Source organism: Oncorhynchus tshawytscha, linkage group LG30, assembly GCF_018296145.1.
Source record: "Oncorhynchus tshawytscha isolate Ot180627B linkage group LG30, Otsh_v2.0, whole genome shotgun sequence".
Taxonomy (NCBI): domain Eukaryota; kingdom Metazoa; phylum Chordata; class Actinopteri; order Salmoniformes; family Salmonidae; genus Oncorhynchus; species Oncorhynchus tshawytscha.
The window spans coordinates 51,696,432-51,724,423 of NC_056458.1; the positions used below are offsets into that span (position 1 = coordinate 51,696,432).

Genomic DNA, 27,992 nt, shown 5'->3' on the forward strand with positions numbered 1-27,992 from the left:
TATACTGACATGATTACAGCTAGCTTGTTTGATCTGATAGCAGCTAGCTTGTCTCTCTACACTGACCTGATTGCAGCTAGCTTGTCTCTCTGCACTGACCTGATTACAGCTAGCTTGTCTCTCTGCACTGATCTGATTACAGCTAGCTTGTCTCTCTGCACTGACCTGATTACAGCTAGCTTGTCTCTCTGCCGCTGAGCTGGTCTGGTGTCTTGGTTATCGAAGCGGATAATCCTGGAACTAATACGGAAGTTTTCCAGAGACATTGTTGCACAAAAAAGTTCTCTGCCAGTTTCTGCATCCCACAGGGATTCTGTGGATTCTGTGGATTAAATGCTCATTTAAACATCAGGGAGACGTGTTAGTTTATACTGCTCATTTAAACATCAGGGAGACGTGTTAGTTTATACTGCTCATTTAAACATCAGGGAGACGTGTTAGTTTATACTGCTCATTTAAACATCAGGGAGACGTGTTAGTTTATACTGCTCATTTAAACATCAGGGAGACGTGTTAGTTTATACTGCTCATTTAAACATCAGGGAGACGTGTTAGTTTATACTGCTCATTTAAACATCAGGGAGACGTGTTAGTTTATACTGCTCATTTAAACATCAGAGAGACGTGTTAGTTTATAACTCTCATTTATTATTATTGCAGAATTGCATTTAGTTCAAAACATATACGTCTGAACTACATCATTCCCCTGCTGTGACCTTAATGTGTCAACAATACTATGAAACTGGGAAGACAAAGCCTCATTAACATTTTATATATTTACAAAGAATTTGACAAAAGATTTGGAAAATAACAAATAATAAATGAAAATATATTTTTAAAATAATGTTTTTTAAAGCCCCTAATACTTTCTACTGCAGGTGATTCGGTGGTTGACTGGCTCCATGTGTTGAGGCCTAGCGCTGGCTGAAGCCTCAGTATTTCCTGGACCCTCTACCCATCTGGCCCTGCTCCGCTGCCTGCCAGGCTGTCCAGGGAGAGCAGGGGCCGTATTTTGATGGTGGTGTGTCGGAGGGAGTACCACAGGCCTCTCCAGGTGCCCCACACCACACCGTTGTCATAGAGACCATTGTAGACTCCGCCGCGGTAGAACTTCCCATTCAGGTTGGCTGCATGACACCTGGAGAGACAGGTGAACACACAACACGTACTGAGTTCTGAGTACAGGGCGAGAGAAATACATTACAGTGTTAGAGCTTATCAAGTGCAGCCAAGAGATAGTAAGCAATACGGATAAAGAGAGAGTGACAGACAGGAAGACATGACAGCTGGATAGGGAGGAGGAAAGGGACACGACATGTACAGAGTTGGAGCACTAGGTTTGCCCAGCGCTGCCAGGAGGGAGATCTGATTGGATACACAGAGGGGGACATAGACATTTATAATGTTACACTCTGTTAAGCCCAGCCAAGAGAAAGAGATGGACACAGAGCCATATGCTCCTCCCTTTCCATTTGTTCCATAGTGCTAGTCTCCTCCCTTTCCGTTTGTTCCATAGTGCTAGTCTCCTCCCTTTCCGTTTGTTCCATAGTGCTAGTCTCCTCCCTTTCCTTATGTTCCATAGAGCTAGGCTCCTCCCTTTTCTTATGTTCGATAGTGCTAGGCTCCTCCCTTTCTGTATGTTCCATAGTGCTAGGCTCTTCCCTTTCCTTATGTTCCATAGAGCTAGGCTCCTCCCTTTTCTTATGTTCGATAGTGCTAGGCTCCTCCCTTTCTGTATGTTCCATAGTGCTAGGCTCTTCCCTTTCCTTATGTTCCATAGAGCTAGGCTCCTCCCTTTCTGTATGTTCCATAGTGCTAGGCTCTTCCCTTTCCTTATGTTCCATAGAGCTAGGCTCCTCCCTTTCTGTATGTTCCATAGTGCTAGGCTCCTCCCTTTCCTGATGGAACTATCCAATCACAACTAAGTCAGTGGTACAGATGGAACTATCCAATCAGAACTAAGTCAGTGATACAGATTGTAACGGTTCTCTTGTGGTGAAGGAGAGTTGGACCAAAATGCAGCGTGTAGATTGCGATCCATGTTTAATCAAACAAACGTAACACGAATACACACAAAACACTACAAAACAATAAACGTAACGAAAACCGAAACAGCCTATACTTGTGTCAACTAACACAGCGACAGGAACAAAGACACTAAGGACAATCACCCACACCAAACTCAAAGAATATGGCTGCCTAAATATGGTTCCCAATCAGAGACAACGATAAACACCTGCCTCTGATTGAGAACCACTTCAGACAGCCATAGACTTATCTAGAACACCCCACTAGCTACAATCCCCCATATATACACACCACATACAAAAACCCATGCCACACCCTGGCCTGACCAAATAAATAAAGATAAACACAAAATACTTCGACCAGGGCGTGACAGAACCCCCCTAAGGTGCGGACTCCCGAACGAACCTCAAAACAAATAGGGAGGGTCCGGGTGGGCGTCTGTCCATGGTGGCGGCTCCGGCGCGGGGCGTGGACCCCACTCAATTAATGTCTTAGTCCCCTCTCCTCGCGTCCCTGGATAGTCCACCCTCGCCGCCGACCATGGCCTAGTAGTCCTCACCCAGAAACCCACTGGACTGAGGAGCAGATCGGGACTGAGGGGCAGCTCGGGACTGAGGCAGCTCGGGACTGTGGGGAAGCTCAGGAGTGAGAGGAAGCTCAGGAGTGAGAGGAAGCTCAGGAGTGAGAGGAAGCTCAGGCATGTAGATAAATCTACCAGATCCTGGCTGGCTGGTGGTTTCGGCAGATCCTGGCTGACTGGCAGATCCCGGCTGACTGGCAGATCCTGGCTGACTGGCGGATCTGGCAGATCCTGGCTGACTGGCGGATCCTGGCTGACTGGCGGATACTGGCCGACTGGCGGATCCTGGCCGACTGGCAGTTCTGGCAGATCCCGGCTGACTGGCGGATCTGGAAGAGTCTGGTTGACTAGCAGATCTGGAGGAGTCTGGTTGACTAGCAGATCTGGAAGAGTCTGGTTGACTAGCAGATCTGGAAGAGTCTGGTTGACTGGCAGATCTGGAAGAGTCTGGCTGACTGGCGGATCTGGAAGAGTCTGGCTGACTGGCGGATCCTGGCAGACTGAAAGATCTGGCTGCTCCATGCTGACTGGCGGCTCTGGCTGCTCCACGCTGACTGGCGGCTCTGGCTGCTCCATGTAGGCTGACAGCTCTGGCGGCTTCTTACAGACTGGCAGCTCTGGCGGCTCCGTGCAGACTGGCAGCTCCTTGCAGACTGGCAGCTCCTTACAGACTGGCAGCTCCTTACAGACTGGCAGCTCCGTGCAGACTGGCAGCTCCGTGCAGACTGGCAGCTCCTTGCAGACTGGCAGCTCCTTGCAGACTGGCAGCTCCTTGCAGACTGGCAGCTCCTTGCATACTGACAGCTCCTTGCATACTGACAGCTCCTTGCAGACTGACAGCTCCTTGCAGACTGACAGCTCTGGCTGCTCCATGCAGACTGACATCTCTGGCTGCTTCATGCAGACTGACAGCTCTGACTGCTCCATGCAGACTGACAGCTCTGGCTGCTTCATGCAAACTGACAGCTCTGGCTGCTTCATGCAAACTGACATCTCTGGCTGCTCCATGCAGACTGACGGCTCTGGCTGCTTCATGCAGACTGGCAGCTCTGGCTGCGCTGACCAGGCGGGAGACTCCGGCAGCGCTGTAGAGGAGGAAGGCTCTGGCTGCGCTGAACAGGCGGGAGACTCCTGCAGCGCTGTGTCGGAGGAAGGCTCTGGCTGCGCTGAACAGGCGGGAGACTCCGGCAGCGCTGGAGATGAGGAAAGCTCTAACAGCGCTAGATAGGCGGGAGACTCCGGCAGCGCAGGAGAGGAGAAAGGCTCCGACAGCGCTGGAGAGGCGAGGCGCACTGTAGGCCTGATGCGTGGTGCTGGTACTGGTGGTACTGGACCGAGGACACGCACAGGAAGCCTGGTGCGGGGAGCTGCTACCGGAGGGCTGGGGTGTGGAGGTGGTACTGGATAGACCGGACCGTGCAGGCGCACTGGAGCTCTTGAGCACCGAGCCTGCCCAACCTTACCTGGCTCGATGCCCACTCTAGCCCGGCCGATCAGAGGAGCTGGAATATACCTCACCGGGCTATGCACCCGCACTGGGGACACCGTGCGCACCACTGCATAACACGGTGCCTGCCCGGTCTCTCTAGCCCCCCGGTAAGCACAGGGAGTTTGCGCAGGTCTCCTACCTGGCGTAGCCATACTCCCTATGAGCCCCCCCCCCAAGAATTTTTTGGGGCTGACTCCCGGGCTTCCATCCGCTCTGCCGTGCTAGCTCCTCATAATGCCGCCTCTCTGCTTTTGCTGCCTCCAGCTCGGCTTTGGGGCGACAATAATCTCCAGGCTGATCCCAGGGTTCCTTTACCGTCCAGTTCCTCCTCCCATGTCCATTTCTCCAGGTGGTGCAACCTCTCCCACTGTAGCTGCTGCTGCTCCTCTGCTGCTGCCTCTGTTGCCTCTTCTCCTGTTTCACCTTTGGGCGGCTACACTCCCCTGGTTTAGCCCAGGGTCCTCTCCCGTCGAGGATCTCCTCCCATGTCCAGAAATCCTTCTTACGCATCTCCTCTTTGGGCTGCTCCTGCCTGTTGACACGTTGCTTGGTCCGTTTGTGGTGGGTGATTCTGTAACGGTTCTCTTGTGGTGAAGGAGAGTCGGACCAAAATGCAGCGTGTAGATTGCGATCCATGTTTAATCAAACAAACATAACACGAATACACACAAAACACTACAAAACAATAAACGTAACGAAAACCGAAACAGCCTATACTTGTGTCAACTAACACAGCGACAGGAACAAAGACACTAAGGACAATCACCCACACCAAACTCAAAGAATATGGCTGCCTAAATATGGTTCCCAATCAGAGACAACGATAAACACCTGCCTCTGATTGAGAACCACTTCAGACAGCCATAGACTTATCTAGAACACCCCACTAGCTACAATCCCCCATATATACACACCACATACAAAAACCCATGCCACACCCTGGCCTGACCAAATAAATAAAGATAAACACAAAATACTTCGACCAGGGCGTGACACAGATGGAACTATCCAATCAGAACTAAGTCAGTGGTACAGATGGAACTATCCAATCACAACTAAGTCAGTGGTACAGATGGACCTTCCAATCAGAACTAACTCAGTGGTACAGATGGAACTATCCAATCACAACTAAGTCAGTGGTACAGATGGAACTATCCAATCAGAACTAACTCAGTGGTACAGATGGAACTATCCAATCACAACTAAGTCAGTGGTACAGATGGAACTATCCAATCACAACTAAGTCAGTGGTACAGATGGAACTATCCAATCAGAACTAAGTCAGTAGTACAGATGGAACTATCCAATCAGAAATAACTCAGTGGTACAGGTGGAACTATCCAATCACAACTAAGTCAGTGGTACAGATGGAACTATCCAATCAGAAGATACATCTCCTTCAAATGGTGATATTTGGTTGCGTTGACAACCAAACACAATTATAGAATCAGTTTGTGTATACACATTAATAATTTCACGTCTCTATCTCAACTAAAATCAAAAGTACTGAATCAAATGGACCTTTAAATGCACTTGTTAATATTGCAGATAGATTGTTGGTTCTATCAATGTTATTGCCACACTGTATATAACTGTGATGTAATGTTTCACAAAAGTCTTGAACCTTTCCATTCTCATACTTTCTACAGATTATACATTAAAGATTCATATTTTTACTAAAAGTATTATTAAGTATTAAGTAAGTATTATTATATAATTGATTGATTGACTATGACTTTCCAGATCACCCAGTAGTGCTGTCTGCAGAGTTAGCTCCAGGTAAATATTACAAATCTTCAGCCATTCCTGAACATCGATCCAAAAACTAGCTACATAAGGACGGTACCAAAACAAATTATCTAGTGATTATGTCTCTTCACAACAAAATAGGCAGAGCTGGAAAGGTTGTATCCCCCATATAGAGAAGTTTGTATAATCATTTAAATTAGAAAACTACGTTTTGAATCCGGTGTTGTTCTGTGTACCAGTTCGTAAATCATGTGCCATGGAATCGGCACATCGAAAATCTCTTCCCAACTATTTTGCAATCTATATGGCTGTCAATTTATTCATCCTTTTTTATTTATCACAATAATCTTTAACTAATTATTGTCTTTAATGTAGAGCCGACAGACAAGTTCCTTACTTTTTCCTCCTTCCACTTGCCTCCTCCGTTTCTGTGGTGATGCTGCAATTAGTTGGTTGTGATTTTGGGTAGAGCAGAATTTTCCATATGTTTAAGTTAGCTGTATGTGTGACATAACTCCACCAGTCACATTTATGATATATTTGACAAAAATTCGAACATCAAATGGATGATGTTGAGATGTTGTGTCACTGACGATCTCACAACACCCCATAATGTCAAAGTGGAATTAATATGTGTTTTTAGAAACGTTTACTAATTATTTGCAAATGAAAAAGCTGAAATTGGAGAAGCGAGAGGCTACATTTGTCTCCTCACCCACCTGTTGTACCACCAGCCTCCTCTGTTCTCCTGGGCACAGCTGCCCTGTAGGTAGCGGTCATGGTCCTATAGGAATCATCAGGATAACACATGTTTACATTCTGCTTTTCACTACCAAATTGTAGTGCATTTCAGTGTGCTAAATACACTGAGTGTTTTCAGTGTGCTAAATACACTATGAGTGTCTTCACTGTGCTCAATACACTATGAGTGTCTTCACTGTGCTCAATACACTATGAGTGTCTTCACTGTGCTCAATACACTATGAGTGTCTTCACTGTGCTCAATACACTATGAGTGTCTTCACTGTGCTCAATACACTATGAGTGTCTTCACTGTGCTCAATACACTATGAGTGTCTTCACTGTGCTCAATACACTATGAGTGTCTTCACTGTGCTCAATACACTATGAGTGTCTTCACTGTACTCAATACACTATGAGTGTTTTCACTGTGCTCAATACACTATGAGTGTTTTAATGATTTATTGATTAGATAGCTGTGACTAACCTGGTAATGATTTATTGATTAGATAGCTGTGACTAACCTGAGAATGATTTATTGATTAGATAGCTGTGACTAACCTGGTAATGATTTATTGATTAGATAGCTGTGACTAACCTGAGAATGAAGTATTTATTATGTAGCTGTGACTAACCTGGTAATGATTTATTGATTATTTAGCTGTGACTAACCTGGGAATGATTTATTGATTAGGTAGCTCTGACTAACCTGGGAATGATGTATTGATTATGTAGCTGTGACTAACCTGGAAATGATTTATTGATTAGGTAGCTCTGACTAACCTGGGAATGATGTATTAGATAGCTGTGACTAACCTGGAAATGATTTATTGATTAGATAGCTGTGACTAACCTGGTAATGATTTATTGATTAGATAGCTGTGACTAACCTGGTAATGATTTATTGATTATGTAGCTGTGACTAACCTGGGAATGATTTATTGATTAGATAGCTGTGACTAACCTGGAAATGATTTATTGATTAGATAGCTGTGACTAACCTGGGAATGATTGATTAGTTAGCTGTGACTAATCTGGGAATGATTGATTAGATAGCTGTGACTAACCTGGGAATAATTGGTTGATTGATTGGGTAGCTGTGACTAACCTGGTCTCTGGTGCTGAACTGCATCCCACTGAGAGAGGAAGACCACTGCTCCACCATCCCCCTTCCTCCTGATAAAGCATCTCCTCCACGACCGCTATGCACACCGTACCATAGACGATAGCTATCCTGGGGAGGAGGGGAGGAGAGGGAGAGGGAGAGAGAGGGGAGGAAAGGGAAGGGAGGTACAGGGGGTAGATAGTTAAGGTTAGAGTACAGTAGTACCATGTAGGCTATGCCAACTGAAGGGAACTAACAGTCGATTGGCAGTTGAATATTTGTTATTAGACCTACTGACGGTCGATACTGATAGTGACTGGTATTGAACACGATACTTAAAGGAAACAGAGAAAGTCTCGGTAGCCTATAAATTAAAGACATTTCTGCAAGTGAAAAGGCCGTATGATTTAAATTATGCATAATGGCCCATGCATTTCCTATACTTTACTGTGGGAAAGCTAACGTGCTAACGTGCTAGCGTGTTTCAATATGCTGCCATACTGTATGACTGGTTTCACGTCTCCAACCATTTGAACTTCATAGAGATCAGAAAATGTGTATAATCTACAGGAAGTAGAGGCTTTTCAGAAAATATTCACACACCTTGACTTTTCCCACATTTTGTTGTGTTACAGCCTGATATTAAAATAGCTTAAATTTAGATGTTCTTTCGTCACCGGCCGACACACAGTACCCCATAATGTCAAAGTGGAAATTTGTACAAATTAATTAAAAGTAAAAGTGTCAGACAGATCTGTCTTTTAAATACTTTCTGTCCACCTGACAGAGTAGCCCCTACGACTACTAAAGATAATGAAATTAGTTCAATCAGAAGTCCACAGACTGTTACCAGCCATCCCACAGTCTGTTACCAGCCATCCCAAAGTCTGTTACCAGCCATCCCACAGTCTGTTACCAGCCATCCCACAGACTGTTACCAGCCATCCCACAGTCTGTTACCAGCCATCCCAAAGTCTGTTACCAGCCATCCCAAAGTCTGTTACCAGCCATCCCACAGACTGTTACCAGCCATCCCAAAGTCTGTTACCAGCCATCCCAAAGTCTGTTACCAGCCATCCCAAAGTCTGTTACCAGCCATCCCAAAGTCTGTTACCAGCCATCCCAAAGTCTGTTACCAGCCATCCCAAAGTCTGTTACCAGCCATCCCAAAGTCTGTTACCAGCCATCCCACAGTCTGTTACCAGCCATCCCAAAGTCTGTTACCAGCCATCCCAAAGTCTGTTACCAGCCATCCCAAAGTCTGTTACCAGCCATCCCAAAGTCTGTTACCAGCCATCCCAAAGTCTGTTACCAGCCATCCCAAAGTCTGTTACCAGCCATCCCAAAGTCTGTTACCAGCCATCCCACAGACTGTTACCAGCCATCCCAAAGTCTGTTACCAGCCATCCCACAGACTGTTACCAGCCATCCCACAGACTGTTACCAGCCATCCCACAGTCTGTTACCAGCCATCCCAAAGTCTGTTACCAGCCATCCCAAAGTCTGTTACCAGCCATCCCACAGTCTGTTACCAGCCATCCCACAGACTGTTACCAGCCATCCCACAGTCTGTTACCAGCCATCCCAAAGTCTGTTACCAGCCATCCCAAAGTCTGTTACCAGCCATCCCAAAGTCTGTTACCAGCCATCCCAAAGTCTGTTACCAGCCATCCCACAGACTGTTACCAGCCATCCCACAGACTGTTACCAGCCATCCCACAGTCTGTTACCAGCCATCCCACAGACTGTTACCAGCCATCCCAAAGTCTGTTACCAGCCATCCCAAAGTCTGTTACCAGCCATCCCACAGTCTGTTACCAGCCATCCCACAGTCTGTTACCAGCCATCCCACAGTCTGTTACCAGCCATCCCACAGACTGTTACCAGTCATCCCAAAGTCTGTTACCAGCCATCCCACAGTCTGTTACCAGCCATCCCAAAGAACGTTACCAGCCATCCCACAGTCTGTTACCAGCCATCCCAAAGAGTCGTTACCAGCCATCCCACAGACTGTTACCAGCCATCCCACAGTCTGTTACCAGCCATCCCAAACTGTTACCAGCCATCCCACAGTCTGTTACCAGCCATCCCAAAGTCTGTTACCAGCCATCCCACAGTCTGTTACCAGCCATCCCACAGTCTGTTACCAGCCATCCCAAAGTCTGTTACCAGCCATCCCAAAGTCTGTTACCAGCCATCCCAAAGTCTGTTACCAGCCATCCCAAAGTCTGTTACCAGCCATCCCAAAGTCTGTTACCAGCCATCCCAAAGTCTGTTACCAGCCATCCCAAAGTCTGTTACCAGCCATCCCACAGACTGTTACCAGCCATCCCAAAGTCTGTTACCAGCCATCCCAAAGACCGTTACCAGCCATCCCACAGACTGTTACCAGCCATCCCACAGACCGTTACCAGCCATCCCACAGACCGTTACCAGCCATCCCAAAGTCTGTTACCAGCCATCCCAAAGTCTGTTACCAGCCATCCCACAGACTGTTACCAGCCATCCCACAGACCGTTACCAGCCATCCCACAGACCGTTACCAGCCATCCCAAAGTCTGTTACCAGCCATCCCAAAGTCTGTTACCAGCCATCCCAAAGTCTGTTACCAGCCATCCCAAAGTCTGTTACCAGCCATCCCAAAGTCTGTTACCAGCCATCCCAAAGAACGTTACCAGCCATCCCAAAGTCTGTTACCAGCCATCCCAAAGTCTGTTACCAGCCATCCCAAAGAACTGTTACCAGCCATCCCAAAGTCTGTTACCAGCCATCCCAAAGTCTGTTACCAGCCATCCCAAAGTCTGTTACCAGCCATCCCAGCCATCCCACAGACTGTTACCAGCCATCCCACAGACTGTTACCAGCCATCCCACAGACTGTTACCAGCCATCCCACAGACTGTTACCAGCCATCCCAAAGACTGTTACCAGCCATCCCAAAGACTGTTACCAGCCATCCCACAGACCGTTACCAGCCATCCCACAGACTGTTACCAGCCATCCCACAGACCGTTACCAGCCATCCCACAGACTGTTACCAGTCATCCCACAGACCGTTACCAGCCATCCCACAGAACGTTACCAGCCATCCCACAGACCGTTACCAGCCATCCCACAGACTGTTACCAGCCATCCCACAGACGTTACCAGCCATCCCACAGACTGTTACCAGCCATCCCTTACAGTCTGTTACCAGCCATCCCACAGACTGTTACAAACCATCCCACAGACTGTTACACAGCCATCCCACAGACTGTTACCAGCCATCCCAGACGTTACCAGCCAGTCCCAAAGAACGTTACCAGCCATCCCACAGACTGTTACCAGCCATCCACAGACCTTATCTTCAGCCATCCCAAAGAACGTTACCAGCCATCCCACAGACCGACTTACCAGCCATCCCAGAACTTACCAGCCATCCCCAGACTCACAGTGTTCCCACAGACTGTTACCAGCCATCCCACAGACTGTTACACAGCCATCCCAAAGAACTTACCAGCCATCCCCCAGACTGTTACCAGCCATCCCACAGAACGTTACCAGCCATCCCACAGACTGTTACTGGCCATCCCACAGTCTGTTACCAGCCATCCACAGACTGTTACAAACCATCCCACAGACTGTTACCAGCCATCCCACAGACCGTTACCAGCCATCCCAAAGAACGTTACCAGCCATCCCACAGACTGTTACCAGCCATCCCACAGACCGTTACCAGCCATCCCACAGACACCAGCCATCCCACAGACCGTTACCAGCCATCCCAAAGAACGTTACCAGCCATCCCACAGTCTGTTACCAGCCATCCCACAGACTGTTACCAGCCATCCACACAGACTGTTACCAGCCATCCCAAAGACATTACCAGCCATCCCACAGACTGTTACCAGCCATCCCACAGAACGTTACCAGCCATCCCACAGACTGTTACCAGCCATCCCACAGTCTGTTACCAGCCATCCACAGTCTGTACAAACCATCCCACAGACCACATACACAGCCATCCACACTGTTACCAGTCATCCCACAGACTGTTACCAGTCATCCCACAGACCATTACCAGCCATCCCACAGACCATTACACAGCCAGTGTCTTATCTTCTCCTCCCCAGACTATACACAGTGTTCAGTGTCTTACCTTCTCCTCCCCCAGACTATACACAGTGTTCTGAGTGTCTTATCTTCTCCTCCCCAGACTATACACAGTGTTCAGTGTCTTACCTTCTCCTCCCCCAGACTATACACAGTGATCAGAGTTTCTTACCTTCTCATCTGTGATCCTGAAGTTCTGGTAGTAGGTATGAGTCTTGGCTCCGCTCCAGTCCATCAGATCTATCTTCACCAGGTTCTCACCTCAAACCCACACACACACACACATTACACACATACACACACATTACACACATACACACACATTACACACATACACACACATTACACACACATACACACATACACACACATACACACACATTACACACACATACATACACACACATACACACATACACACACATTACACACACATACACACACATACACACATACACACACATTACACACATACACACACATACACACACATACACACATACACACACATACACACACATACACACACATTACACACACATACACACACATACACACACATTACACACACATTACACACACATACACACACATACACACATACACACACATACACACACATACACACATACACACACATACACACACATTACACACACATACACACATACAAACACATACACACACATACACACACATACACACACATACACACATTACACACACATTACACACACATACACACACATACACACACATTACACACACATACACACACATACACACACATTACACACACATACACACACATACACACACATACACACACATTACACACACATACACACACATACACACACATTACACACACATACACACACATACACACACACATACACACACATACACACACATACACACACATTACACACACATACACACACACACACACACATTACACACACATACACACACACACACACACATTACACACACATACACACACATTACACACACATACACACACATACACACACATTACACACACATACACACACATTACACACACATACACACACATTACACACACACACACACACACATTACACACACATACACACACATTACACACACACACACACACACACACACACACACATTACACACACATACACACACATTACACACACACACACATTACACACACATTACACACACATACACACACACATACACATTCACACATTATTACACACACATACACATACATGCATATTACACACACACGTTATTACACACACATATTATTACACACACATATTACACACACAAACATTATTACACACACATTTTTTTTTATTTTTTATTTTTTATTTATCCGTTATTTTACCAGGTAAGTTGACTGAGAACATGTTCTCATTTGCAGCAATGACCTGGGGAATAGTTACAGTGGAGAGGAGGGGATGAATGAGCCAATTGTAAACTGGGGATTATTAGGTGACCGTGATGGTTTGAGGGCCAGATTGGGAATTTAGCCAGGACACCGGGGTTAACACCCCTACTCTTACGATAAGTGCCATGGGATCTTTAATGACCTCAGAGAGTCAGGACACCCGTTTAGCGTCCCATCCGAAAGACAGCACCCTACACATAGCAGTGTCCCCAATCACTGCCCTGGGGAATTGGGATATTTTTTAGACCAGAGGAAAGAGTGCCTCCTACTGGCCCTCCAACACCACTTCCTGCAGCATCTGGTCTCCCATCCAGGAACTGACCAGGACCAACCCTGCTTAGTTTCAGAAGCAAGCCAGCAGTGGTATGCAGGGTGGTATGCATTATTACACACACACACATATTACACACACACATTATTACACACCCACATTATTACACACACACACATATATTACACACACACATATTACACACACACACACATTATTACACACACACAAGTATTTACACACACACACACGTTATTACACACACGCACACATTATTACACACACACACTATTACACACACACATTATTACACACACACACATATTACACACACACATTATTACACACACACATTATTACACACACACACATATTATTACACACACACATTATTACACACACACACATTATTACACACACACACATATTACACACACACATTATTACACACACACACACATTATTACACACACACATTATTACACACACACACATATTACACACACACATTATTACACACCCACATTATTACACACACACACATATATACATTATTACACACATATTACACACACACACACATTATTACACACACACAAGTATTTACACACACACACACGTTATTACACACACACACACATTATTACACACACACACTATTACACACACACATTATTACACACACACACATATTACACACACACATTATTACACACCCACATTATTACACACACACACATTATTACACACACACATATTACACACACACATTATTACACACACACACATTACACACACACATTATTACACACACACATATTACACACACACATTATTACACACACACACACATATTACACACACACATTATTACACACACACACATTATTACACACACACATATTACACACACACATTATTACACACACACACACATTATTACACACACACATTATTACACACACACACATATTACACACACACATTATTACACACACACATTATTACACACACATATTACACACACACGTTATTACACATACACACACACACTATTACACACACACAAGTATTTACACACACGCACACGTTATTACACACACACACACACTATTACACACACACACTATTACACACACACGCACACACACATTATTACACACACACATTATTAAACACACACATACACGTTATTACACACACACACACACACACACAGTGGTTCCTCCTTTAAAAGTTGCGCCATACTGCACCTTTAGTGCTGCTGCAGCATTCTGTGGCACCTTTTTTAATTGTCGGCCATTTTTACCATTAATGCTAGTTAGTGCTAGTTTGACCACCAGAGGGCATCTTTGAGAAGCATTTGATAGTCTCCCATATTGGCATTACCAGAGAATATAAAACCTGTTTTGAAATAACATAGTATATGGGACTGATTTTAAGAAACTTGCCTTAATTAATTTGATTAATATTATGGTGTTTTTATTCCCGAGAAAAATGAAATCCTCCGGGTTTCCGTCAGGATGGAATGGAAAATATGGCGCTGTACAACGTGATGGTCGGGAGTAGGCTACAGCAGAAGAGGATTGGAGGATTCCAATATTTCTGTAAATCAGTGATATTTATTCCCATAGTAATTCGTTATGGATCCATAACTAAATCAACATCTGCATTTTGAAAGAGTATTTTTATCATTATTTTATTAACGAAGAATAAAGATACTGATGAAGAAATACAGTACTGTACAGTACATGCTTATACATTTGGATAATAAAGTATTTTAAAGATATAAGCCACCTACATTTGTTTATTAGGCTACTGTGCAGTGTGACAAGTAAACATAGCCTACAGTACATACGGTAGTAAACATGGGAAAATGCCTAATTCCTGACATAAGGGAGAGCATGCGGGGACACAGGAGACCGGCTCTTACTGTCCCTTACTGTCCCTTACTGGTCCTTACTGGTCCTTACTGGTCCTTACTGGCTCTTACTGTCCCTTACCGGCTCTTACTGTCCCTTACTGGTCCTTACTGGCCCTTACTGTCCCTTACTGTCCCTTACTGGCTCTTACCATCCCATACTGTCCCTTACTGGCTCTTACTGTCCCTTACTGTCCCTTACTGGCTCTTACTGTCCCTTACTGGTCCTTACTGGCTCTTACTGTCCCTTACTGGCTCTTACTGTCCCTTACTGGTCCTTACTGTCTCTTACCGTCCCTTACCGTCTCTTACTGGTCCTTACTGGCTTTTAATGGCCCTTACCGGCTCTTACTGGCCCTTAACCGCTAGGCTATCTGCCGCCCTAAAACCAGAGAGTGAATGTGTTCTGGGGCCGTATGTATCAAGCCTCTCATTGTGTTAGGGTTGACAGCCTACATATGGCCCCACATCTTACCTTCCTTCACCAGAGAATGGATGTGTTCGTTGCCCAGCCAGAATTCATCGTTCCACAGCTTAAAGTCTCCAAACCCGTCTCTGTAGTCCACCCAGTCTCTATGGAGGAGAGAGCATTCACTGGGTCAGTCTAGAATATTCACTGGGTTAGTCTCTATGGAGGAGAGAACATTCACTGGTTCAGCCTCTATGGAGGAGAGAACATTCACTGGTTCAGTCTAGAACATTCACTGGGTCAGTCTCTATGGAGGAGAGAACATTCACTGGTTCAGTCTAGAACATTCACTGGGTCAGTCTCTACGGAGGAGAGAACATTCACTGGATCAGTCTAGAACATTCACTGGTTCAGTCTCTATGGAGGAGAGAACATTCACTGGGTCAGTCTAGAACAATCACTGGGTCAGTCTAGAACATTCACTGGTTCAGTCTTTATGGAGGAGAGAACATTCACTGGGTCAGTCTAGAACATTCACTGGTTCAGTCTAGAACATTCACTGGTTCAGTCTCTATGGAGGAGAGAACATGCACTGGTTCAGACACTATTGAGGAGAGAACATTCACTGGTTCAGTCTCTATGGAGGAGAGAACATTCACTGGTTCAGTCTCTATGGAGGAGAGAACATTCACTGGTTCAGTCTCTATGGAGGAGAGAACATTCACTGGTTCAGTCTCTATGGAGGAGAGAACATTCACTGGTTCAGTCTCTATGGAGGAGAGAACATTCACTGGTTAAAGTCTCACACTTACTGCTTCCCCTTGCATCACTATGCTGACGTGATCAAGACAAAGGAGATGATTGTGGACTACAGGGAAAGGAGGAGGACTAATACAATTTGATTTGAAACACAGCAGCTGGATGCCACAGTGCTGATGTGATAAACTACTAGCTGATTGCAGAGGTTAAACAGGCCAGCTTTCCAAAGATTGCACACACACACACACACACACAACACACACACACACACACACACACACACACACACACACACACACACACACACACACACACACACACACACACACACACACACACACACACACACACACACACACACACACACACACACACCTGTTGAAGTCAACCCTGCCATGTCTTCGTCGCTGTATAACAGTCCATCCCCCTCCATCTTCCATGTCACAGAAGACTAGGACCGGCTCCTGATCCACTCTAGGTCTGATCCGGTAAAACCCGGAGTCTGGCCTCTGTCTGTCATACAGCTCAGAGCAGTCTGGAGGTGAGAAGTGACACACGCAGATATATTATCACAACTTACTATGAAGGCACATTTTACTGAAAAGGTGTAACACTCAATTACCATAAAAAAATATATTATTTAAACAAATAATATCACATTTTATTGGTCACATACACGTATTTAGCAGATGTTATTGCAGGTATAGCGAAATGCTTGTGTTCCTATCTCCAACAGTGCAGTAATACCTAACAACATACCACAATAAACATGAATCTAAAAATGAAAGAATGGAATTAAGAAATACATAAATATTAGAATGAGCAATGTCGGAATGGTATTGACTAAAATACAGTAGAATAGAATATAGTGTAATGACCTGACTAGATCATAAAGGAACAATTGTCCAGACAGAGAATTGAGTTTACGAATTGACAGTTTATTAACCCAACTTAACACAGGCTACTGTTTGGCCGTAGCCCACGCCAAATAAATGAAAGATACCCCACAAACCAAGCGTGACCTTCTCTTGTGAAGCCCAGACGTAAGAGAGAGAACAAAGGCTAAACCTGGTCTTAACTTCCAATGCCCCACCCCCCTGCCCAACCTCCCTTCACGCCACTCCGCCAACCGCCAGGATGCCCAGCATCAGAACATTCCAGGCATTCCCGTGATTGGCAGATAGCAGGTTGATTGGCATGTCGGACCCCGCGAACACTGGGTACTGGTAAGTACAACACAACCAACTAATAGCCTAACACATAACACACAGCTGTCTGTGCGGGTCGCTACAATAGCATATAGCCTATTGGACATGACTTTTCTATAATATCTTCTGTTTGGGTGTCTCAGGTCAGGTCTGAGCCATGATCAGAATGTGTCTCTGTCTATTTCCAGCCCTGCCATTTCTACCTGTCCTGATCTAGTGTTTGACCCCTGACCTCCTCACACCATCTCACTGTCCATGTCTGCTTTTAGCTCCCACCTCTACTTCACTGTGTTATAATGGACCCGATGCTTGTTATGTCACCTCTGTAACCAGGTATCAAACATACTGACCTTTCTGACCCTGTCCCATGGCCCTACTTCACTGTGTTATAATGGACCTGATGTAACTGACCTTTCTGACCCTGTCCCATGGCCCTACTTCACTGTGTTATAATGGACCTTATGCTTGTTATGTCACCTCTGTAACCAGGTATCAAACATACTGACCTTTCTGACCCTGTCCCATGGTCCTACTTCACTGTGTTATAATGGACCTGATGTAACTGACCTTTCTGACCCTGTCCCATGACCCTACCTTCACTGTGTTATAATGGACCTTATGCTTGTTATGTCACCTCTGTAACCAGGTATCAAACATACTGACCTTTCTGACCCTGTCCCATGGTCCTACTTCACTGTGTTATAATGGACCTGATGCTTGTTATGTCACCTCTGTAACCAGGTATCAAACATACTGACCTTTCTGACCCTGTCCCATGGCCCTACTTCACTGTGTTATAATGGACCTGATGTAACTGACCTTTCTGACCCTGTCCCATGGCCCTACTTCCCTGTGTTATAATGGACCTTATGCTTGTTATGTCACCTCTGTAACCAGGTATCAAACATACTGACCTTTCTGACCCTGTCCCATGGTCCTACTTCACTGTGTTATAATGACCTTTCTGACCCTGTCCCATGGTCCTACTTCACTGTGTTATAATGGACCTTATGCTTGTTATGTCACCTCTGTAACCAGGTATCAAACATACTGACCTTTCTGACCCTGTCCCATGGTCCTACTGTGTTATAATGGACCCATGGTCCCATGGTCCTACTTCACTGTGTTATAATGGACCTGATGCTTGTTATGTCACCTCTGTAACCAGGTATCAAACATACTGACCTTTCTGACCCTGTCCCATGGTCCTACTTCACTGTGTTATAATGGACCTGATGCTTGTTATGTCACCTCTGTAACCAGGTATCAAACATACTGACCTTTCTGACCCTGTCCCATGGCCCTACTTTCAAGAACCGAACATTTAAATTCCTCTATGAGTTTTGTTTAGTGTCCATTTACATATTTATTTAAGTATTTGTTGTATATTGGGCTTGTGCTGCAGAGCATCATGGGGGTTTGTATATGTGTTGAGGTGATCACATTCCAGATAAATGGTTGAACTGATTCCTGTCTCCCATCTCATCGTTATTGAATTGTTATACAGACGTGGTTATGAAACCCACGAGACAAAAGATTGGTGATGAGTAGGTCTGAATCTACAGGAACTATTCTGTCTGGAAGATGAGTAGGTCTGAATCTACAGGAACTATTCTGTCTGGAAGATGAGTAAGTCTGAATCTACAGGAACTATTCTGTCTGGAAGATGAGTAAGTCTGAATCTACAGGAACTATTCTGTCTGGAAGAAGTCATTTTTTTCAACTGTTTAAAACGGTTATTTTCTGTGGTACAGTCTAGGCTAATGTTAGCACAGTGTATTGCTAGCAGAGGCAAGTACATAGCCGAGCTAGCTAAGACAGAGAGAGTTAACATCGTCATGGGCGGCAGAAAAAGACTCGAGACAAACGTCGGAGCGGGAAAATAACGTGATTAAAAAGGAACCAATAAAAACTGCGATTAACGGAAAGGACATTTATTCAACTGTGAAGACGAACTTTGGAATTAAAAACTGCTAAATGAGCGAACTTGAGGGGGAAACGTCAATGAGTGAAGTGAATGAAGATCACGTGACTGAGGAATATATTGCTCTGGTTGAGGACAATACTGAAGTGAATGAAGATCACGTGACTGAGGAAACTATTGATCTGGTTGAGGACAATACTGAAGTGAATGAAGATCACGTGACTGAGGAAACTATTGATCTGGTTGAGGACAATACTGAAGTGAATGAAGATCACGTGACTGAGGAACATATTGCTGTGGTTGAGGACCATACTGAAGGGAATGAAGATCACGTGACTGAGGAAACTATTTATCTGGTTGAGGACCATACTGAAGTGAATGAAGATCACGTGACTGAGGAAACTATTGATCTGGTTGAGGACCATACTGAAGGGAATGAAGATCACGTGACTGAGGAAACTATTGATCTGGTTGAGGACCATACTGAAGGGAATGAAGATCACGTGACTGAGGAAACTATTGATCTGGTTGAGGACCATACTGAAGGGAATGAAGATCACGTGACTGAGGAAACTATTGAAGCGAGTGAGAATCAGGAGCTGTAATTGTTGGAAACATCGGACAGATTGATGAAACTATTGAGCAGTGGAGCTCATATCCAGAACGGTTTAAATATTTTGTTCTTGTAAATGACATTGATGAGGACAACATTGTGGCTAAATTTTTTTGTGTGTATTGGGGCCAAATAAATGTAATTTACTAGGCAGCCTACCACAGCCAGAAAGAACAGGTGTCATCCAACCCGGAAGCCAGCCGCAACAATGTGTCGGAGGAAACACCGTGCACCTGGCAACCTTGGTTAGCACGCACTGCGCCCGGCCCGCCACGGGAGTCGCTGGTGCGCGATGAGACAAGGATTTCCCTACCGGCCAAACCCTCCCTAACCTGGACGACGCTAGGCCAATTGTGCACCAATACGACGTACGGGGATATTGTGGAGATACTTAAAGGATATTTTTCACCAGAACCACTAGTTAATGCTGAAAGGTTCAGGCTCCACAGGAGACATCAGGAAGAGGGAGGATCAGGGCCAATGTTTGATGCTGCATTAAAGAAACTATCAGAACACTGTGAGTTTAATGGTGTTCTAAATGACATCATTAGAGACAGACTAGAATGTGGGCTACGGAGTGAAGCTACACAAAAGAGACTGATAACTGAAAGTAATCTGACCTTGGCGAAGGACATTGAAATCAGTGTGTCCATGGAACCATCTGCTAAAGAGGCTCACCAGTTGAGTTCATCACGAACTTTTGTATTTATTTTTTATTTCACCTTTATTTAACCAGGTAGGCTAGTTGAGAACAAGTTCTCATTTACAATTGCGACCTGGCCAAGATAAAGCAAAGCAGTTCGACACATACAACGACACAGAGTTACACATGGAGTAAAACAAACATACAGTCAATAATACAGTAGAAAAATAAGTCTATATACGATGTGAGCAAATGAGGTGAGATAAGGGAGGTAAAGGCAAAAAAAAGGCCATGGTGACAAAGTAAATACAATATAGCAAGTAAAACACTGGAATGGTAGATTTGCAGTTGAAGAATGTGCAAAGTAGAGATAAAAATAATGGGGTGCAAAGGAGCAAAATAAATAAATAAATACAGTAGTGGAAGGGGTTGTTGTTTGGGCTAAATTATAGATGGGCTATGTACAGGTGCAGTGATCTGTGAGCTGCTCTGACAGCTGGTGCTTAAAGCTAGTAAGGGAGATAAGTGTTTCCAGTTTCAGAGATTTTTGTAGTTCGTTCCAGTCATTGGCAGCAGAGAACTGGAAGGAGAGGCGGCCAAAGGAAGAAATGGTTTTTGGGGGTGACTGGAGAGATATACCTGCTGGAGCGCGTGCTACAGGTGGGTGCTGCTATGGTGACCAGCGAGCTGAGATAAGGGGGACTTTACCTAGCAGGGTCTTGTAGATTACCTGGAGCCAGTGGGTTTGACGATGAGTACGAAGCGAGGACCAGCCAACGAGAGCGTACAGGTCGCAGTAGTGGGTAGTATATGGGGCATTGGTGACAAAACGGATGGCACTGTGATAGACTGCATTCAATTTGCTGAGTAGAGTGTTGGAGGCTATTTTGTAAATGACATTGCCGAAGTCAAGGATCGGTAGGATCGTCAGTTTTACAATGGTATGTTTGGCAGCATGAGTGAAGGATGCTTTGTTGCGAAATAGGTTCTAGATTCTAGATTCTAGATTTAACTTTGGATTGGAGATGTTTGAATGTGAGTCTGGAAGGAGAGTTTACAGTCTAACCAGACACCTAGGTATTTGTAGTTGTCCACATATTCTAAGTCAGAACCGTCCAGAGTAGTGATGCTGGACGGGCGAGCAGGTGCGGCAGTGATCGGTTGAAGAGCATGCATTTAGTTTTACTAGCATTTAAGAGCAGCTGGAGGCCATGTAAGGAGTATTGTATGGCATTGAAGCTCGTCTGGAGGTTTGTTAACACAGTGTCCAAAGAAGGGCCAGAAGTATACAGAATGGTGGCGTATGCGTAGAGGTGGATCAGAGACAAGAGCGACATCAAATGAAATATAATTTGATTTGTTTAACACTTTATTGCTTACTACATGATTCCATATGTGTTATTTCATAGTTTTGATGTCTTCACTATTATTCTACAATGAAAAAGATAGTAAAAATAAAGAAAAACCCTTGAATGAGTAGGTGTTCTAAAACTTTTGACCGATAGCGTATTTGATTAGATATTTTTTTTAGAACAAACTATGTAGAAATTTGGCAGAAATTGTAGAAATTTGGCAAGCAAAATGGACAAAAACAGGATGTGGTTTTCTTTTACCAGAAACAGGATGTGGTTTTCTTTTACCAGAAACAGGATGTGGTTTTCTTTTACCAGAAACAGGATGTGGTTTTCTTTTACCAGAAACAGGATGTGGTTTTCTTTTACCAGAAACAGGATGTGGTTTTCTTTTACCAGAAACAGGATGTGGTTTTCTTTTACCAGAAACAGAGAAGTTTCCAAGAGGAGCAGAGGAGACTGGTGGGAGGAGTTATAGGAGGACAGGCTCATTGGCTGGAATGGAATAAATAAATGATGTGTTTGATGCCGTTCCATTCATTCCATTCCAGTTTTTACAATGAGCACATCCTCCTATAGCTCCTCCACCAGCCTCCTCTGCTTGTGTCCATGTTCCTGTATTGTATCTGTACACTACCGTTCAAAAGGTTTTGGTCACTTAGAAATGTCCTTGTTTTAGAAAGAAAAGCAATTTTTTTGTCCATTAAAATAACATCAAATTGATCAGAAATACAGTGTAGACATTGTTAGTGTTGTAAATGACTATTGTAGCTGGAAACGGCAGATTTTATTTTTATGGAATATCTACATAGATGTACAGAGGCCCGTTATCACTCCTGTGTTCCAATGGCACGTTGTGTTAGCTAATCCAAGTTTATCATTAAAAGGCTCATTGATCATTAGAAAACCATTTTGCAATTATGTTAGCACAGCTGAAATCTGTTGTCTTGATTAAAGAAGCAATAAAACGGGCCTTTTTTAGATTAGTTGAGTATCTGGAGCATCAGCATTTGTGGGTTCGATTACAGGCTCAAAATGGCCAGAAACAAAGACCTTTCTTCTGAAACTCGTCAGTCTTTTCTTGTTCTGTGAAATGAAGGCTTTTCCATGCAAGAAAATCACAAGAAACTGAAGATCTCGTACAACGCTGTGTACTACTCCCTTCACTGAACAGCACAAACTGTCTCTAACCAGAATAGAAAGAGGAGTGGGAGGCCCCGGTGCACAACTGAGCAAGAGGACAAGTACATTAGAGTGTCTAGTTTTAGAAACAGACACCTCACAAGTCCTCAACTGGCAGCTTCATTAAATAGTACCCACAAAACACCAGTCTAAACATCAACAGTGAAGAGGTGTCTCCGGGATGCTGGCCTTCTGTCCTCTGTCCAGAGGACAGAGTTCCTCTGTCCAGTGTCTGTGTTCTTTTATCCATCTTAATCTTTTATTTTTATTGGCCGGTCTGAGATTTGGACTGTTGGAGGTTGTGGACAGGTGTCTTTTATACTGATAACAAGTTCAAACAGGTGCCATTAATACAGGTAACAAGTGGAGGACAGAGGAGCCTCTTAAAGAAGGTCTATGAGAGCCAGAAATTTTGCTTGTTTGTAGGTGACCAAATACTTATTTTCCACCATAATTTGCAAATAAATTCCTTAAAAATCCTACCTTGTGATTTTCTAGATTTTTTTTCTCCTTTTGTCTGTCATAGCTGAAGTGTACCTATGATGAAAATTACAGGCCTCTCTCATCTTTTAAAGTGGGAGAACTTGCACAATTGGTGGCTGACTAAATACTTTTTTGCCCTACTGTATAAAGTCAACTGAAATAGTTGAAATAGAAATAGACACAAATAGCCTGAAATGTTTTGAATGAGAAACACAAGAATAGATTTGGTGATTCTACACCTCCTGTTGTCATGAGGTGTTATAGAATAGTGTGGCCTGGAACAGAACAGAGCTGATGTAGAGTTCAACTCTTTCTACACCTGGTAGTGTCTCCTTGTGTCCATATTGTGTTCTCAGAAGATACTGGTGACACAGCCATACAGTAGACAATGTTGAAAGGTTCCCGGAGGATGTAGCTAGCAGATCCGCTTGCTTACAGCTGCACTAGGGTCAGACAGGCTTCCTGTGTAGATTAGGACACCACGGAGCCAGCACAACATACGGCTCGGGAAAACATACCTCTATAGAGGGATGAGAAATGCGTTGTACTCCGAATTGTCCCATTATCCCAACTGTTACACCGAGAATATTGAATGACTGCTAGACAATTCGGAGAACAACACATTTCTCATTGTCCGACCCTAGCGCAGCTGTAAGCCAATGGGTCAGATCTGTTGGCTAACGGAGGATGTAGCCTCTTAGCCTGATCCCAAATCAGTTTAAGTGTTGTCTTGGTCATTGACAATGATGACTATACTGTAGGAGTTGGCAAAACAAGGCTATGAATCTCTCACCCTTGTCATGTACGATGAGGCTTCCTGCTGGAGGCAGAGAGGCTCCTGTCCTGTATTCCTCTGTTAGGTTGAAGGTAGAGTTACTGGTCAGGAAGAAGAAGAATTTTACTTTATTGTCCGTGCATAAAGCAAAGGAAATTAGCTTTTTTCCATATCCAATTCTCCCCGAAAGATTGAAATACTGGTTAGAGTTAGGGTCAGGGTCAGAGGCAGGATTGGGGTCAGGGTTGGGGTCAGGGTCAGAGGCATGATTGGGGTTAGGGTCGGGGTCAGAGGCAGGGTGGGGGTCAGAGGCAGGGTTGGGGTCAGAGGCAGGATTGGGGTCAGGCTTGGGGTCAGAGGCAGGATTGGGGTTAGGGTCGGAGGCAGGGTTGGGGTCAGGGTTGGGGTCAGGGTCAGAGGCAGGGTTGGGGTCAGGGTCAGAGGGGTTGGGGTCAGGATTGGGGTCAGGGTTGGTGTCAGGGTCAGAGGCAGGGTTGGGGTCAGAGGCAGGATTGGGGTCAGGGTTGGGGTCAGGGTCAGAGGCAGGATTGGGGTTAGGGTTGGAGGCAGGGTTGGGGTCAGGGTTGAGGTCAGGGTCAGAGGCAGGTTTGAGGTCAGAGGCAGGGTTGGGGTCAGAGACAGGGTTGGGGTCAGAGGCAGGGTTGGGGTCAGGGACAGGGTTGAGGTCAGGGTTGGGGTCAGGGTCAGAGGAAGGGTTGGGGTCAGGGTCAGAGGCAGGGTTGGGGTCAGGGTTGGGGTCAGGGTCAGAGCAGGGTTGGGGCCAGGGAGGATTAGAAGGGGAGACTCCATAATGTTATGTTCAGGGAGATTCAACAGAATACAAGCTACAGAGAAGTAGTGTGTCATGCTACACCTGGGTAGTGGGGGGGTGATGATGTAGCTGTGTGTCTTGACATGGTTGAGCTGCCACACTCCGATCAACAGTTTGTTCTCCAGAATACGGACATCACGTCTCAACTCCTCTAGTTCTAGAACACAGGGGTCTGATGCCTCGTGGGAGATAGAGGACATTTAAATCAATCACTCACTCACTCAATCAATCAATAAATCAAATCATGGTGTCCCCAAAGAGAAATTGGCTTTGTATGCAGTAAACAGAAGCTTCCCAAAAGCACCCTTTCTTGTTGAAAGGAAGCTGGGCCTAAGGAAGACTACAGAGTCAGCGAATGGTATGCTTAGAATGCTCCCCACAGTGATTGGTACATACTGAGAGTCGAGGTGACGCCATGGTTTGGCACACCAACACCAGCAGTAGCATCAGAGACATGATCTTCAGTTAGAAGTCTATAACAAGATAAAATAATAACGAATATGAAAGGCTAAACTCTATTTAATCTATCAACAGGGCTACGTAGCAGGTACAGGGCATTCAGGAAGTATTCAGACCCCTTCACTTTCTCCACATTCTGTTACGCCTTATTCTAAAATGGATTAAATAAATGTTTTTACCTCATCACACATTACCCCATAATGAATAAGCGAAAACAGGTTTTTAGACATTTTTACAAATGTATAAAAAGTAAACAACAGAAATACCTTTCTTACATAAGTATTCAGATCCTTTGCTATTAGACTCTACATTGAGCTCAGGTGCATCCTGTTTCCATTGATCATCATAGAGATGTTTTTTCCACCTGTGGTAAATTCAACTGATTGGACATTTTTTGGAAAGGCACCTGTCTATATAAGGTCTTACAGTTGACAGTTGGAACCACCAAGACTTCCTAAAGCTGGCTGCCTGGCCAAACTGAGCAGTCAGGGAGATGACCAAGAACCCTGTGGTCACTCTAAAAGAGCTCTCTAGAGTTCCTCTGTGGAGATGGGAGACCCTTCCAGAAGGAAAACCATCTCTGCAGCACTCCACCAATCAGGCCTTTATGCTAAAGTGCCCAGACAAAAGCCACTCCTTAGTAAAAGGCACATGACAGCCGCTTGGAGTTTGCCAAAAGGAACCTAAAGACTCTAATACCAAGAGATACAAGATTCTCTGGTCTCATGAAACCATGACTGAAGTCTTTGGCCTGAATTCTAAGTGTCACGTCTGGAGGAAACCTGGCACCATCCCTACGGTGAAGCATGGTGGTTCAGTGTCATGCTGTAGGGATGTTGTTCAGCGGCATTGTCTGGGAGACTTGTCAGAATTGAGGGAAAGACGAACGGAGCAAAGTACAGAGAGATCCTTGATGAAAACCTGCCCCAGAGTGCTCAGGACCTAAGACTGGGGCGAAGGTTCACCTTCCAACAGGACAATGGCCCTAAGCACACAGCCAAGACAACGCAGGACTGGCTTCGGGACAAGTCTCTGAATGTTCTTGAGTGGCCCGGCCAGAGTCTGGACTTGAAACCGATGGAACATCTCTGGGGAGACCTGAAAACAGCTGTGCAACGACGCTCCCCTTCCAGCCTGACAGAAGAATGGGAGAAACTCGCCAAATACAGGTGCGCCAAGCTTGTAGCGTCAGACCCAAGAAGAATCCATGCTGTAATCACTGCCAAAGGTGCTTCAACAAAGTACTGAGTAAAGGGTCTGAATATTTACGTAAATGGGATATTTCAGTTTTTGCTTTGTCATTATGGGGTATTGTGTGTAGATTGAAAAAAACAATTTAATCAATTTTAAACTAAGGCTGTGAGGTAACAAACTGTGGAAAAAGCCAAGGGGTCTGTATACTTTCCAAATGCTCTGTATCTAGGCTAAAAAGTAACACTGATATTAGGCTACATTACATAGAATTGAATATATGAAATAGTTTAATATTTCCCATTTAACATAAAGTTTATAAAAACAGAAACATGGATATCTAGAGCCTACCTTAACTTCTTCAGCGTTTCTTCCGTTGGTGAGTTAAAGAAGGTCTGTCTTCTAGGTGCAGTGTGTTCAGATACTGTGCCCGTTATATCGGTGATTTATCAGCCCAGACGCGGTCTGCTTGGTTCCGCATGGTTCACGTTAAGAGAAAGAGAAGAATGGAGTTACCCAAGAAATCTGATGGAAGATCAGTTTGCCTTCTCCCCCTGGTGGTCAAGGTAGGGAGTTGGTGTGGATACGCTGATCTCAGATCAGTGACCCCACCGACCACCTGTGTCGAGGCTGGCTGCTCCTCTGTGGGGAAGATTTGAGGATTGTCCCAATTTTTTATGTGGTGTAGTACGTTTGACCAGGGCCCATAGCGCTTTGATCAAACGGAGTGCACT

The 27,992-nt window shown here is 44.9% G+C and overlaps 1 protein-coding gene across 1 annotated transcript; it reads right to left on the reverse strand.

The window, feature by feature from the left end:
- Positions 1-633: 633 nt before the first annotated feature.
- fgl1b (fibrinogen like 1B) lies at positions 634-27,696 on the reverse strand. Its single transcript, XM_042309763.1, has 10 exons — positions 27,610-27,696; positions 26,005-26,081; positions 25,651-25,787; positions 24,795-24,877; positions 16,972-17,131; positions 15,904-16,001; positions 11,956-12,044; positions 7,696-7,821; positions 6,566-6,630; positions 634-1,138 (listed from the first exon to the last, which is right to left on the reverse strand). The coding sequence occupies exons 2-10, from the start codon at positions 26,062-26,064 to the stop codon at positions 952-954; spliced, it is 1,005 nt and encodes a 334-aa protein (XP_042165697.1). The 5' UTR covers positions 26,065-26,081; positions 27,610-27,696; the 3' UTR covers positions 634-951.
- Positions 27,697-27,992: the final 296 nt, after the last annotated feature.

What these genes read in the sequence shown, in the direction of transcription:
- fgl1b (XM_042309763.1), bottom strand. Translation starts at nt 26,064, where the DNA reads ATGTCTCTGATGCTACTGCTGGTGTTGGTGTGCCAAACCATGGCGTCA. An exon ending in TGGCGTCACCTCGACTCTCA is followed by an intron (nt 25,788 to 26,004) that starts GTATGTACCAAT and finishes ATCTCCCACGAG; the next exon opens with GCATCAGACCCCTGTGTTCT. An exon ending in TCAGGATCACAGATGAGAAG is followed by an intron (nt 7,822 to 11,955) that starts GTAAGAAACTCT and finishes CCTCCTCCCCAG; the next exon opens with GATAGCTATCGTCTATGGTA.